At 36.6% G+C, this 13,686-nt stretch overlaps 1 protein-coding gene across 1 annotated transcript; it reads left to right on the top strand.

Moving 5' to 3' along the window:
* The first annotated feature begins 6,481 nt into the window (after positions 1-6,481).
* On the top strand, positions 6,482-8,296 carry LOC143611705 (transcription factor bHLH30-like). The gene is made up of 2 exons (XM_077085874.1): positions 6,482-7,287; positions 7,829-8,296. The coding sequence occupies exons 1-2, from the start codon at positions 6,670-6,672 to the stop codon at positions 8,285-8,287; spliced, it is 1,077 nt and encodes a 358-aa protein (XP_076941989.1). The 5' UTR covers positions 6,482-6,669; the 3' UTR covers positions 8,288-8,296.
* The last annotated feature ends 5,390 nt before the right edge of the window (positions 8,297-13,686 follow it).

Below are 13,686 nucleotides of genomic sequence, written 5' to 3' on the forward strand. Positions count from 1 at the left end.
TTATGATGACAAACGATAACTCAACCGAATTGTTGACACAAATGAACCCGGACTCCACAATTGTCAAATCTATGTCTAGGAAAACTAATTCAATTATAATGTTTGATGATTCTAGTTCAATGACACAAGAGATTAAACCCTAAATGTTGATGAACAACCAAACAAACGTTACACAAATCAATAATCGCAAACACAACCTTTAATCAACCAAATAACTAATTAAGCAAGATAAATTCATATAAAATCAATCAAGCTCTATTCATTAAGCATAAAAATCTAATTTCAACAGTATTTCACACAAAACCTTCGCCTAGAACAAACACACACGATTAGCCAGACATTGACATAATCGTTAAAGTACTTATCTTGATGAACATACGATCAATGATGGAACCGGTAGCTTCGGGATGGATTAAAGTCGTCTTGGAACACCTCTTCTGCCTTTGGAAGTCGTAATCCTCTGAATAGGGTCGAAAAATCGTTTATATAGTGCAAACCCTAATTTTTGACGACTTTAAGCATCTTCGCCTATCGCGAAGATGTTCTGGCTTGCTTATTCGCATATCGCGAAGGACAAAATAGTCGATCTTGATTTCTACAACTTCGTGTATCGCGAAGTTGCCCCTCCTGCATCTTCGCTTATCACGAAGATGCAATTTCACAAAAATCATTTTTTTCTTCTTTTTAATGCCTCGTGATGCGTGCACTTACAATCTCTCACTTCTTAGCCTTCATTCCAAGCCCGTAAATATCCTCGTTAATTTCCATAACTTCCAAGTTCTTGAAAACACATAACAATTCTTGAAGTACCAATGTTCATTCATTTATTTAACTAAAATCAACTAATTAATATACAAAATTAACTAACTTTTTCCCAACCAGCTGGTACCTGCAAGTTCATCTACTTAAAAAATAGATCGAAATTCTTCGTCCAAGCCTGCATACTTGTCTCTTGTTTTCTTTCAAGTGTCACCAGATCAAGGATCATCATGCGGAGCATTTTGCTCACCTGCTCCGTTTCCACGACCAACACTAACACCTCCATCACCACCACCATTATTTCCACCCTCAGAATCGTCATCACCATCCGGATCATCATAGCTATCCCTTATTTCACCTTCGTCACCCTCCTCGTCATTATCACTTCCTTTTTCATCACCATCAGTAGTAGTCTCAACACTAGCAGAGATAACACTGACACTAGAGCCACCAACAATGGTACCAACCACCATAGAATCACCATCAGCAATAGCAGCAACTCCACTACCACAAGCGCTAACACCACCACCACCAGCACCAACAACAGGACCGGCCATAACAGACTGCCCTTTCTTCCTTTTCTTACCTTCATCCTCATCATCGGAGTTCACCCAACCTCCAAAGACGGACCTCAATCAATCCTTCAGATCATCAATATCCTCGTTAGTCATCTTCATTAGTTCAGATGCGGAGTTGTAGTTGTTGACCAGGTCTTCATTGATCTTGATCTGAGCCTCGCTCAACTGGCTTTATTCTTCTAACTTATCCTTCAACATCTCGATCTCTAGCCTATCTGAGGATCCTTTATTGCTTTAAGGAAAGCAATCCTTGATTCCAATCATTCGTTCTAATATAATAACTTTTCCACCTCAGAGTCCAAGTCTGTCCTCAAAGTTGCTTCAATGTTGGCGAAGGATGGCAGGTGTACCACCCCGGCTTTAAGCGGAATATGCCCTGGTGCAACGTACCGATTACTCATAAGCTCGTAACACTATTAATAGTGACAATATATTTATTTTATTTCATAATTTCGCAAGTACACAAATAGGTTAATAATAAGACAAATAACATTACATCGAAATGAAACAATTATTATTCAATTGAATAAAAGCAAAGGTCGATCTAGTTTTTTTTTGTCCTTAGCACATCATTAAATTCAACCTGCAACATGTTTAAAATAATATATATATTAAACAACACATATCGGTGAGCTGTCATAAGTTTTGTGTGTGTGTGTGTTGTGTGTGTGTATACACGTAAAACGTGTGCCAATTCACCTATCAAGAATGCATTATATTCAAGCATAAAGTAAATGGAAAGCAACCAAAAGTAACGCCCCAGCCTAGGGGAATGATAACAAAAATAACGCCCCAACATAGGGGAATGATAACCACCATGTAGTCCACCCAGGTTATAGTATAGGCGGCGCTGATACGTCCCGTCGAACCCTCCCGCGATGTTTGATGTTTGATGTTTGATGTACCAACCATAAAGCGATAAACACATTGCACAGTATACACGTATAGTCGTCATAAATAATATGAAAGAATATCATTAACATGCATGACATAATTGCGAATAGGTTTGCAAACAATGATCATGAAGTAACGAGAAAGCATGATAAAGTGTTACACCCCGAAAGTGTTAAAAGAGAAAAGGGGGTTATGAAAAACTCACATAAAAAATGAGGATGAAAGTTTGAAAGAGTCGAACAAACGAGGCGGAGAATCACGATGGATTATGCTTAACAAGTAATATGTATGCTAGATTTTAACACGAGTCTAAATTGAAAGTAAACTATGAAAAATTGGGACTTAGAGATATTTGCTTAAAAATGAGTTTAACTAAATTGAATTATAGTTATGTAAATCATTTGATATTTATTAGTTGAATCATGATTTGTAAATGCATAATTATAACTTATTTAAATAACAAGATTAAAAACAATTTATGATTAAATGTTTTGTCTTTTAGTAGCATAATAAATGAATTTACTAATTAATTAGTTTAAAGGCTTTTCATTATTGAAATTATATTTTATTTTAAAGGTCGAACAAAAATAAATAATAATTAATTTTTTTAATTATTTATTTAGAGATATCAAGTATATTAGTTTTGTTATAATAAATATTTAAGCAATTTGTTTATAAACCATCTTCTTTAAAAGACAGCGAGGGGAGATGACTTAATTGGGGAGGTTATGGGTAAATTCAAGAGGAGTAGATATGTGTATTGGTGAGGATTGATGTTGTGGGGGAAGATGGTGGGCTTGACGTTGGAGAGTCGTGGAGTTTAAGCTTTAAGGGTTTGGTTTGGGGGACTTTAACTTGTTTGCCATTCATTGCTTCAAGATGACGGGCCATGGTTTTTTGGTGAGGCTTGGTGCGGTCTTGGTCAGTTGCCTTTGGTGAGGGTGTGGTGGTCTCTGTCGCTGTGTGAGTGGTAAGCTTAATTACCAAGGAAGTGGACTTTTTGGAGTCCCCAATCTTCTTAAATCTCTTCAACGGCTATTCCTGCTCTTCTTGAACTTCCTCTTGTTGGGCAGAACCACTAGCAAAAGGCTTGCTAGTAGCCTTCCTTTTCTTTGTTTCCTTCTTCTCAGTCTTCTTCTTCACAACCTTTCTAACCTCAACCTTTGCTTCTATCCCAGTCTCCTCATCATCAACCCTTGCTCATCGTCACTTGATTCTTCACCAACAGGTTTGATTTCCTCAAATAAACCAAACTTGTCTTGAGGAACTCTTCCATTGTATTGATAGCCTCTTCCCTTCTTACTTAACATAGATCCAAAGACTGCTTGTTTCACCATCACAACATGGGGAGGTTCTGTTGGTGGTAACTCTACTCCATCATCATCATACTCCATTGTATAGACTGGCCTTGGCACTTCAGGCATCTTGTCATCAAGCTGAAACTGCACAAACCTTGGGTAAAGCATCCAAGGATTATCCATACCAGCATTAGAGTGCATATACAAGAAGATGAACCTTGAGTAATTGAACTTCACTTTATTGATCAGACAAGCCATTACTCCAACCCAATCAGTCCTCAAATTGTCAAAGCCCACATCACACAAGCAGTGGGCAACTGTATGAAAAATGTATCTCCAGTATGGTGGTAGATGCATCTTCCACTTTGTATAATAACCCGTCTTCTCAACAATTTCCATCAAATCATCCTTCTTGAATTTCTTGTAAAAAGGATCCGGAGCGTCCTTGATATTGAGAACCCTTCTGATGTCGGCTTCATTTATTGCTAGCGTCTTCCCAGCCACCTCACTTGTGATAGTCCTTGACCCCCTTTGAATTTTTACAAAACTCTTCAATCCATGGTGAGTGTATTTCAAGATTGGCAGAGATGGCATCAGCAAGCACAACTTCTCTTAAGCCCTTGATCATTGAGGTAAAAACCTTGTGCTTATTGTTTTTGGGAATTCCAAAGGAAAATACATGTTATGTTGCTTAAACATCGTCAATAAAAGACATTAGTGCTAATATATCATAAATCAGAAAGAAAAATTAAAATAGAATACAAGACCAAAAGATTTGAAATATTGAAAAAAATTTTCTAACTTAAAAGAAATCGCTTTCACATGGATTATGGGAATCACATTCGTATAGGATTATCAGTCGCGTTCGCATGGTGTCTGGGAATCGCATTCGCATGGCATGCGATTGCGATTTATATTCTTCATGTGACTGCGATTTGAAATCATATGCGGCTGCGACTCAAAATCATATGCGACTCAAAAACTTATAAGTTTATCCAAATTTTAATTTCTTGTACATCTAGGATCACCTATGTCCGAATTACACATCTATACAACTTTTGTATACAAAAAGAACAACAAGAACACTAATCGGACAAGTAAAGGTCCGAAAACCCCTAAAAAGCTAACAAATCTATACAAAATTTCAATTAAATCAGTGGTAAGTCCTTTCATGAAGTTGACAACAAGAATCAATGATCAATTTACTCAAACAACATGTATTGATCCTTTTGATCCATAGATGGTTCGGATTTGAACCACCGAAACAAGAACAAATCGATAATAACACCAACCGATGTTATACCTTTGGTGATAGATCCATTTTGATAAAAACAAGGAGAATCCAGTGAAACAACTGATGTTTGACGATGTGCTTTGTGTTTGAAGTCGATGGTGGAGAGAGAGAGGGGGGGAGTTAAGAGTGTTTGGAGATTTGTAAGTGATAAGAATGAAAGAGAAAATCAGAAACCCATTTATATAGGCCCGCCTATCTCGCGATAGGGTCAAATCCTCTCGAGTTTTTAAACTACTTTACACTCTCAACACTCGAACTTTGAAAATATTTACCGATTTAAATCTGAAAAACTTTTATACACCGAACCCGAACAATTTAATTATATACAAGATATATTTATGTTGGTCTACATGGTTAACAACTTTTGCATGAGGGACCTTGACATAAGACAACAAAAACGTTAACAACAATAAGGTTAATAGGGAAAAATAAAGTAGGATAAAATAAAATTAAAAGAAAAAAATATAAACAAAAGATAAAATTAAAATTAAAATAAGATTTTAAGTCAAAAACATAAAAACAAAATAAATAAAAACAAAACAAAAGAAAAATGATTTAGAATTTGAAACAAGAATTAAAAATACTTGATATAATATATATATATATATATATATAACAAACACTTATAATTTTCCGAGAAAGATCACAACATGGAGTCACATTGACCGTTAATGTCCTAGAACACATTTCTATTTTAATATTATTATGCCAAGAATCCATAGTCGATTGTAGATATGTTTTGTCCACTTTAAACTTAACAAGTAATTTGGTGTTAAAGTGATATGTTAAGGTATGTATTAAGCACAATACTTATGTGGTCCCCACTTAGTTTGACAAATTACAGACTTCATCATACCTCGGGTTTAATTTGCTTTCTTCAGGTAACCCCGAATTGACTCCGAACCCCACCCCCCTAATGATTGGTTAAACCACGGATTTATATGCCATTCAGACTTACATACTTACCTTTAAGATGTTTATGGCTTACTGTGGTCAAACTTACTACCCACCTTAAGTGGTTCTAATATATCCCCTTTTGTTTGCTAATTATCAACAATTTTGTTGGCATTAAGCATTTAAATACTTTTGCAGTTTTCTGTTTTTTCTTATTAATTTTCAATATTTTAAAGCAAAACAGTAAACAATTTTATGGTGGCCAATCACTAACGTACTTGTGTAACCCTTTGGCAAGAATAAGTTATATGTTTGAGCCTTATAATACTACAATTGTAAAGTCGAGTCACACTGAGTTGAGAGACTCAACTTGGATGTTAACTGAAGCGAGCTCGAGTTTCGGATTCCAACTCGATTTTAATTCCGAGTCATCTTGATATGAAGTTCGAGCTCGAGCTAGCTTTAGCTTGATTCAATTCGGCTCGTTAACACTTGACAGCATTTAACTGTTATTTTCGTTGCATCTCGCAGACACACTCGTGGTGTGTGGGTATTAATTTCGTAAGGAGTAAGGAAAGGTAAGAGGCGGTCACTCCCTAATGAAAGGAGAAATCAAATAGGAAAACCCTAGAAGATCATCACAAAATATTAGCACAAACAAGAAAGTAGTTTTCACTTGATTGTTCCAAGGTTCAATAGGCTCTATCAACACCCCCACCGTACAGAACAAAACCTGACATTTTTCACAGAGAGAGAGAGAGAGAGAGAGAGAGAGTTATTAAAAAACAAGGTTCTATTCAGAAAAGGAGAAAGGTGATGTGATTAAGTGGCTTCACTATGATAAGAAGGTTTATTTAACACTTTTCTCATACCATTCTTTTCTTATTCCACCAGAGTTGTTTCTTCTCAAATTTATTTTTTATTGATATGTGGGTTGGTGTACATACCTATTATGTTTTCTAAGAGAGAAGAACAAGAACCAGTCGAACAAGAACAAGAAGGTGATCACTATCAAGATTTTCAAAACACAACATTTGAAGAACACCCATTCATTGCGCAACAAATTCATCATCAAAACATGAATGATTACTCATACACATCTTCATCAGAAGTCTCTCCGATCATGCACCCTCAGCAACAGCCTTGGAATATCCTACCTCAAGTATTCCACCACCACACCACCGGTTATACTCCGGATCTTGCCTTCCCTGCCGGAGATCACAGCTCGTATAACCTCTTCCCTCCGCCACCTCCACCTCCACCACTGTCCTCATATGGTAGTTTGTTTAATAGGAGGGTTCCTGGTGGCTTGCAGTTTGCATATGATGGTAGTACTTCGTCATCAGACCATAACTTGAGGCTCATATCCGAGACACTGGGCCAGATGGTTCAACCGGGGTCTATGCCGTTTGGGCTCCAAGCAGAAATGGGTAAGATGACTGCTCAAGAGATCATGGATGCTAAAGCTTTAGCAGCTTCAAAGAGCCACAGTGAAGCGGAACGACGACGTAGAGAGAGAATCAATAATCATCTTGCTAAACTCCGTAGCTTACTCCCTAGCACCACCAAAGTAGGTGTTCATTCTTAGTTAAACCATCAAAAACCAAAATTTAAAAATTATGTTTCACTCACATTCATTGTTGAGGTAAACTGGAAATAAATTTATGCCGCAAATTGGTAAGTTTGAAGTTTTTTGTGTCACAATAATTTTCGCAATTGAGATCTCATGCCAAATTTTTAAATGCTTCCCAAAATAAACCATATTTCTTCATATCATTTTGTCAAATCATATATACTTAATAAATTATATCATGTATTTGAAAGCTATGGTTATTAATTTATTAATAACTCGATCATGTTTTCTTTCACTGTCCATTAATTATCTTTCTTCGACATTCATAGGAACGCATAAATGACAAGGTGTGCATCATATGAGCATGCTGCATGCATATCTTTGAGTGCGTATATATATGTGGGTGGAAGTTAAAGCATTTTTTGTTAATGATTCATGAATCATGTCTTATTATATATAAAATAGCATCCCGGTTATATTTTTTGGAAAATATTTAAAGCTAATAATATAACATTTTATGTGGTTGTGGTTGGTGTAGACGGACAAGGCTTCATTGTTAGCTGAAGTGATACAACATGTGAAGGAGCTCAAGCGTCAAACATCCATAATAGCGGAACAAAGTCCAGTCCCAACAGAAACTGATGAATTAACAATTGACAACACCTCTGACGAAGAAGGTAATATAATCATCAGAGCATCCTTATGCTGTGAGGACCGATCCGATCTCTTACCGGATCTCATCAAAACCCTAAAGGCTCTTAGGCTGAGAACCCTAAAAGCCGAGATCACAACACTTGGAGGTCGTATGAAGAACGTCTTGTTCATCACCGGAGATCAAGATTCAAACAACAACGTCGATAGTTACTCGATTAGCATGATCCAAGAAGCATTCAAAGCAGTGATGGAGAAAGCAAATGGGGATCATGAATCTTCTTCTGGAAGTGTGAAGAGACAAAGAACCAACAATATCAATGTGCTTGATCATCGTAGGACATGATGATCATATGTCTTCACCTTTAAGAATTAATTATGCATGTTCGTTTCTTATCCCTTGAGTTTAAGACTTTAATTTGTTTCACTTTCTGTGTTCTTTTTTGAGTCTTTTTATGTTTTATATTTCACGTTTGTTTCGTTTAAATGATATGATTGATGTGTTGTTTGAAGTTATTATGTCAATAGAGAAAAGACAGCAAAGTACTATCAAGGTAGTGACTTTATGCATTTCTTGTTCCTTTTATCCCATTTTATGGATATTCTACACACAACAACAAAAATAAAAAAATACTAGAAGTTATAATTAACTAACATGTGTTAATTGATTAAAGAAAAATATGTATAAAAATAATAGTACAAATTTTATTTCTTTAAATATTAATTCCTTGATCATTATTTTAAAACATTTATAATTTTTTCATATGATATTTTTTTTTTAAAAAAAAATCATCATAATAATAATCATTTTTTCATATTTAATATAAGTATGATTTTGTTATATAAAATTAAAACAAAAATTACGTCATTATGTCTTTTTGCTTACCATTGTGTTTTTCTGCTTGTCATTGTGTTTCTTTCGTCATTGTGTCTTTCAATTTATCATTGTGTTTTTTTAAAATAATAATACCGTTGCGTAATAATAATAATATGTAAATATAATTAAAAATACAAACAAATTATCTAATACATAAAACACAATAATTAATACATATTACACAATAACCTGAAACGTAAAACACAATGATGAATGCTTATAACATAATGAATTGAAATGTATGACACAATAGTGAATATATATAACACAATGATCTGAAACGTAAAACACAATGGAAAGTAAGACACAATGGTGAATATATATAACACAATGATCTGAAACGTAAAACACAATAGAAACTACATATTACACAATGACTTGAACGTAATACACAATGAACATAATACTATTTTTCTCAAATTAAGTGAATGATACATGTCAATTCCGAACAAAAGACAATTAAGGTATTACACAATGACTAAAATACAATGATAAGTAGAAAGATAAATGTTGAGCACAAAAACACAATGACGAACAAAAAGACAAAATGATTTAATATTTGTTTTAAATTTTATCTTTAATATGAATACCAATTAAAAAACATAATGACCAAAATCTATACCACATTGCCTAGAAAAAACTCAATAAATAACAAAATGAACAACCAAATAACACAATATAAAAACACTAGTTTTTATTTTTATATAACAATATGATATTCATATTAAAGATAAAAAAAACGTTTGTTATTATGGTGATTTAAAAAAAATGTCGTAAGAAAAAGTTATTGATGTTATAAAATGATGGATAAATTGAGATGTTTCTTGCATGTGAAGAGTAAAAATCATCATAAATGTGTTATTATCTTAATGACCTTGTAATCAATTTTTATTCTTAAATTAATCTTCACTATTCAAATTTAAGATCAATTAATTAGATTACTTCTTGCTTTTCTTATTTTTGTTATACTTTATATTTTAACTTATCCATATTATGAATTAATGTGTATTTTAATTATGTGTGTATTTGTGTAGTATATATCGTACTTTTATTCTATACGATGTGGTTGTTTGAACTTACAATGTCAATAGAGAAATGACAACAAGTACTATATCTGGGTTGTGTCCTTATGCATTTCCTATTTCCCTTTATAATTGTAAATAAGATTCTTTTTTAAAATAAAAAAAAATACACAGTAAAACTTGATGCTAATATACATTTATGAATTTTAGGGAATGATCAAGTCAATCCAATCTTAATTCTAAAAAATGAATCAAAACTGGAATGCTGAACACAAGCGTTGTGAAATGTTAGACATACTACGTAACATGGTAACAAGATGCTTGTAATCAACAATGAATCATACCTTCATAAAAACAATGTTTTTCGGTCATTACAAAACATAAGGCTTCAGAAATGGAGTACACGTTGGTTGAAGGTAGTATAGGCCAGTGATACTCCATCGATAAATGGCGATGAAGGAGAATTTGCAGACGATATATTGAATTTATCATCAGCAGGAAGTATCCTAGCTAGCAAATTACTGACAATATTGGTTGTTAATGTGCTTTAATCAGTATGTTAAAAACACCAGTTTAATGGTAGATTACTGACCATTGCATCACCTATGAATTACCGACAGCTTGTTTGAACATTCACAGCACATTTCCATGAGAAATTTGTTGGTTATTTTGATTTTCATCAAATAAATAATATTTAATTTATATACATTAACTTCCTGGAAATAATAAAGATATATAATATTTTGTATATTAAAACGTACAAAACCTACAATGATTTCTTGAAAATAAAGATAGACATAACAATATATAACAATGACGAAATACATAGCTAGAAGAGTTAGGAGAACCCATATTTTTATTGGTCTTAGGCTTCTCGTATAGCCATTTAAATACAAGTCTATAGTTTAACAAATGAGAAAAACGATTCTCTCATTTATACAAATTTCGACAGCATAACATCTTTAAATCAAACATTTTCATTACATGTTTTAAACAACTATAGTTTTATAAATACAATTTTATTCACAATGTCAACCAATCAATTTAATCAACCTAACGTATGGACAAGATCAATCGAGTGATCGATATATAGCCAACAGTAGCATTATAAATTTTTTTTTTTTCGAATAACAAATTTTTCCTACCTACAATACTTCAAACTTTGCATTTGCATGGACTTTGAAAGGACAAACACAATACCAATAGACTGCTAGACCATGAGTAACGTACAGTAACATTATCACTTTTTAAAAAAAAACACACTAATTTAAGAAACATATATAGATTATGTAGGGGTATGGTACTAAAACCCGGTTCTGCGACCCTAAATCTATTATGTTTGGCTTATTTCATTACATGGACTAATACAATGTTATTGGGCTGAGGGGGTTTTGTGGAGGTAACCCTAATTGGGCTAGGCCCATTAGGGTACCATGATGGTGGCCATGAGACTCTATATAAGGAGGTCTCCACCTCCTTATCATGGGGTCATGCTCAATAAGAGCCACCACCACTTTTTGTGTCTGTAAACAAGAAATCCGCAGGATATCTTAGCAGTCACCTCCACACCCCCGAAACCATTGCAGGTCACAGGCGCAGCCGCTGAAGAAGAAGATCAAGACGTGGTTCGTTCATCTCGAAAATCCGTGGAAACATCGTCATGGATCAGGTAAGATTCATTTCGTGCTTCGACATTGGCGCCATCCGTGGGACGGCAACGAACTGCCCTTCGATCTTCATCTCGGCTGTCAGATCTCTCCCAAGAAAAACGCAGATCTGGAAGTTTACAGAAAAAGGCTTCAAAGCTTGTTCTATTTAAAGCTCAAAAAGATCCATAGATCTAAAAAGAGGCTTCCAGATCTGGGCAAGAAGGAAAATCCGTGATTGGAATGATCAGATCTCCGAATCTGTGATGGTCTTAAATCTGCTCCGGGCTTCAGATCTGTCCAGATCTGATTTACAGATCTAGGTCTAGATTACAGACCTGGATTTTAGGTCTAAAGTTGCAGATCTGACTCTTAAATTGCAGATCCGGAAATTACCAGACTTCCGCCGCCATGTACGCACGCCCGTGGTTTCTCACTTCGCAGCCATGCATGTGTCGCCGCGGAAACCACCATCTGGGTTTTGCGCAAGAGACCTCCGTCATGCACGCGCACTCGCGAGTCACCACTCTATCGCCGTGCATGCGCGCATCAGGCTACGCGCCAAACTTCAAGGTTGGGAATCCTCCTAATATCCCATATGGCTACGCGTCAAGGTTGGGAATCCTCCTAATATCCCATATGGCTACGCGCCAAGGTTGGGAATCCTCCTAATATCCCATATGGCTACACGCCAAACTTCAAGGTTGGGAATCCTCCTAATATCCCATATGGCTACGCGCCAAGGTTGGGAATCCTCCTAATATCCCATATGGCTACACGCCAAACTTCAAGGTTGGGAATCCTCCTAATATCCCATATGGCTACGCGCCAAACTGCAAGGTTGGGAATCCTCCTAATATCCCATATGGCTACGCGCCAAGGTTGGGAATCCTCCTAATATCCCATATGGCTCCGCGCCAAACTTCAAGGTTGGGAATCCTCATAATATCCCATATGGCTACGCGCCAAGGTTGGGAATCCTCATAATATCCCATATGGCTACGCGCCAAGGATGGGAATCCTCATAATATCCCATATGGCTACGCGCCAAACTTCAAGGTTGGGAATCCTCATAATATCTCATATGGCTACGCGCCAAACTTAGGGGTTGGGAATCCTCATACCATATGCTCACGCATCACATATGCTCACGCATATTACACATGCTTACGCATCACATGCTCACACATGTCACAGTCTACACACACGCGCACGCAACATCTGCGCGTGGCGCATAACACAAAACCAAAGTCTACGCGCACGCGCATACAACATCTGCACGTGGCGCGTGACATAAAGTAGCTCGTAAGCCGCCTCACGCGCAAGCTCCACTATTATTACAGCTCATAAGACGCCTCGCGCGCAAGCTGTTATTATTCTTACAGCCCGTAAGTCGCCTCACGCGCAGGCTTTATTATTCACACAGCTCATAAGACGCCTCGCGCGCAAGCTGTTATTATTCTTACAGCCCGTAAGTCGCCTCACGCGCAGGCTTTATTATTCACACAGCTCATAAGACGCCTCGCGCGCAAGCTGTTATTATTCTTACAGCCCGTAAGTCGCCTCACGCGCAGGCTTTATTATTCACACAGCTCATAAGACGCCTCGCGCGCAAGCTGTTATTATTCTTACAGCCCGTAAGTCGCCTCACGCGCAGGCTTTATTATTCACACAGCTCATAAGACGCCTCGCGCGCAAGCTGTTATTATTCTTACAGCCCGTAAGTCACCTCACGCGCAGGCTTTATTGTTCTCAAAGCTCATAAGACGCCTCGCGCGCAGGCTTTACTATTCTCACAGCTCGTAAGGCGCCTCACGCGCAGGCTATATCATTCTCAGCTCGTAAGACGCCTCACGCGCGCAGGCTTTATTATTCTCAGCTCGTAAGTCGCCTCACGCGCCAGCTCAATTATTATTCTTATAGCTCATAAGACGCCCCTCGCGCGCAAGCTTTATTACTTTCACAGCTCGTAAGTCGCCTCACGCGCCAGCTCAATTATTGTTCTTAGCTCGTAAGTCGCCTCTCGCGCGCAGGCATTATTATTCTCAAAGCTCGTAAGACGCCTCTCGCGCGCAGGCTTTTATTATTCTTAGCTCGTAAGTCGCCTCTCGCGCGCAGGCATTATTATTCTCAAAGCTCGTAAGACGCCTCTCGCGCGCAGGCTTTTATTATTCACAGCTCATAAGACGCCTCGCGCGCA

This window comes from Bidens hawaiensis, unplaced genomic scaffold, assembly GCF_021521415.1.
Source record: "Bidens hawaiensis isolate Kalapana, Puna unplaced genomic scaffold, B.hawaiensis_p1.1 tig00032042_1, whole genome shotgun sequence".
NCBI lineage: Eukaryota > Viridiplantae > Streptophyta > Magnoliopsida > Asterales > Asteraceae > Bidens > Bidens hawaiensis.

Coding starts and splice junctions, on each gene's coding strand:
- LOC143611705 (XM_077085874.1), top strand. CDS start 6,670: ATGTTTTCTAAGAGAGAAGAACAAGAACCAGTCGAACAAGAACAAGAA. Junction 7,288..7,828: donor TACTCCCTAGCACCACCAAA/GTAGGTGTTCAT, acceptor TGGTTGGTGTAG/ACGGACAAGGCTTCATTGTT.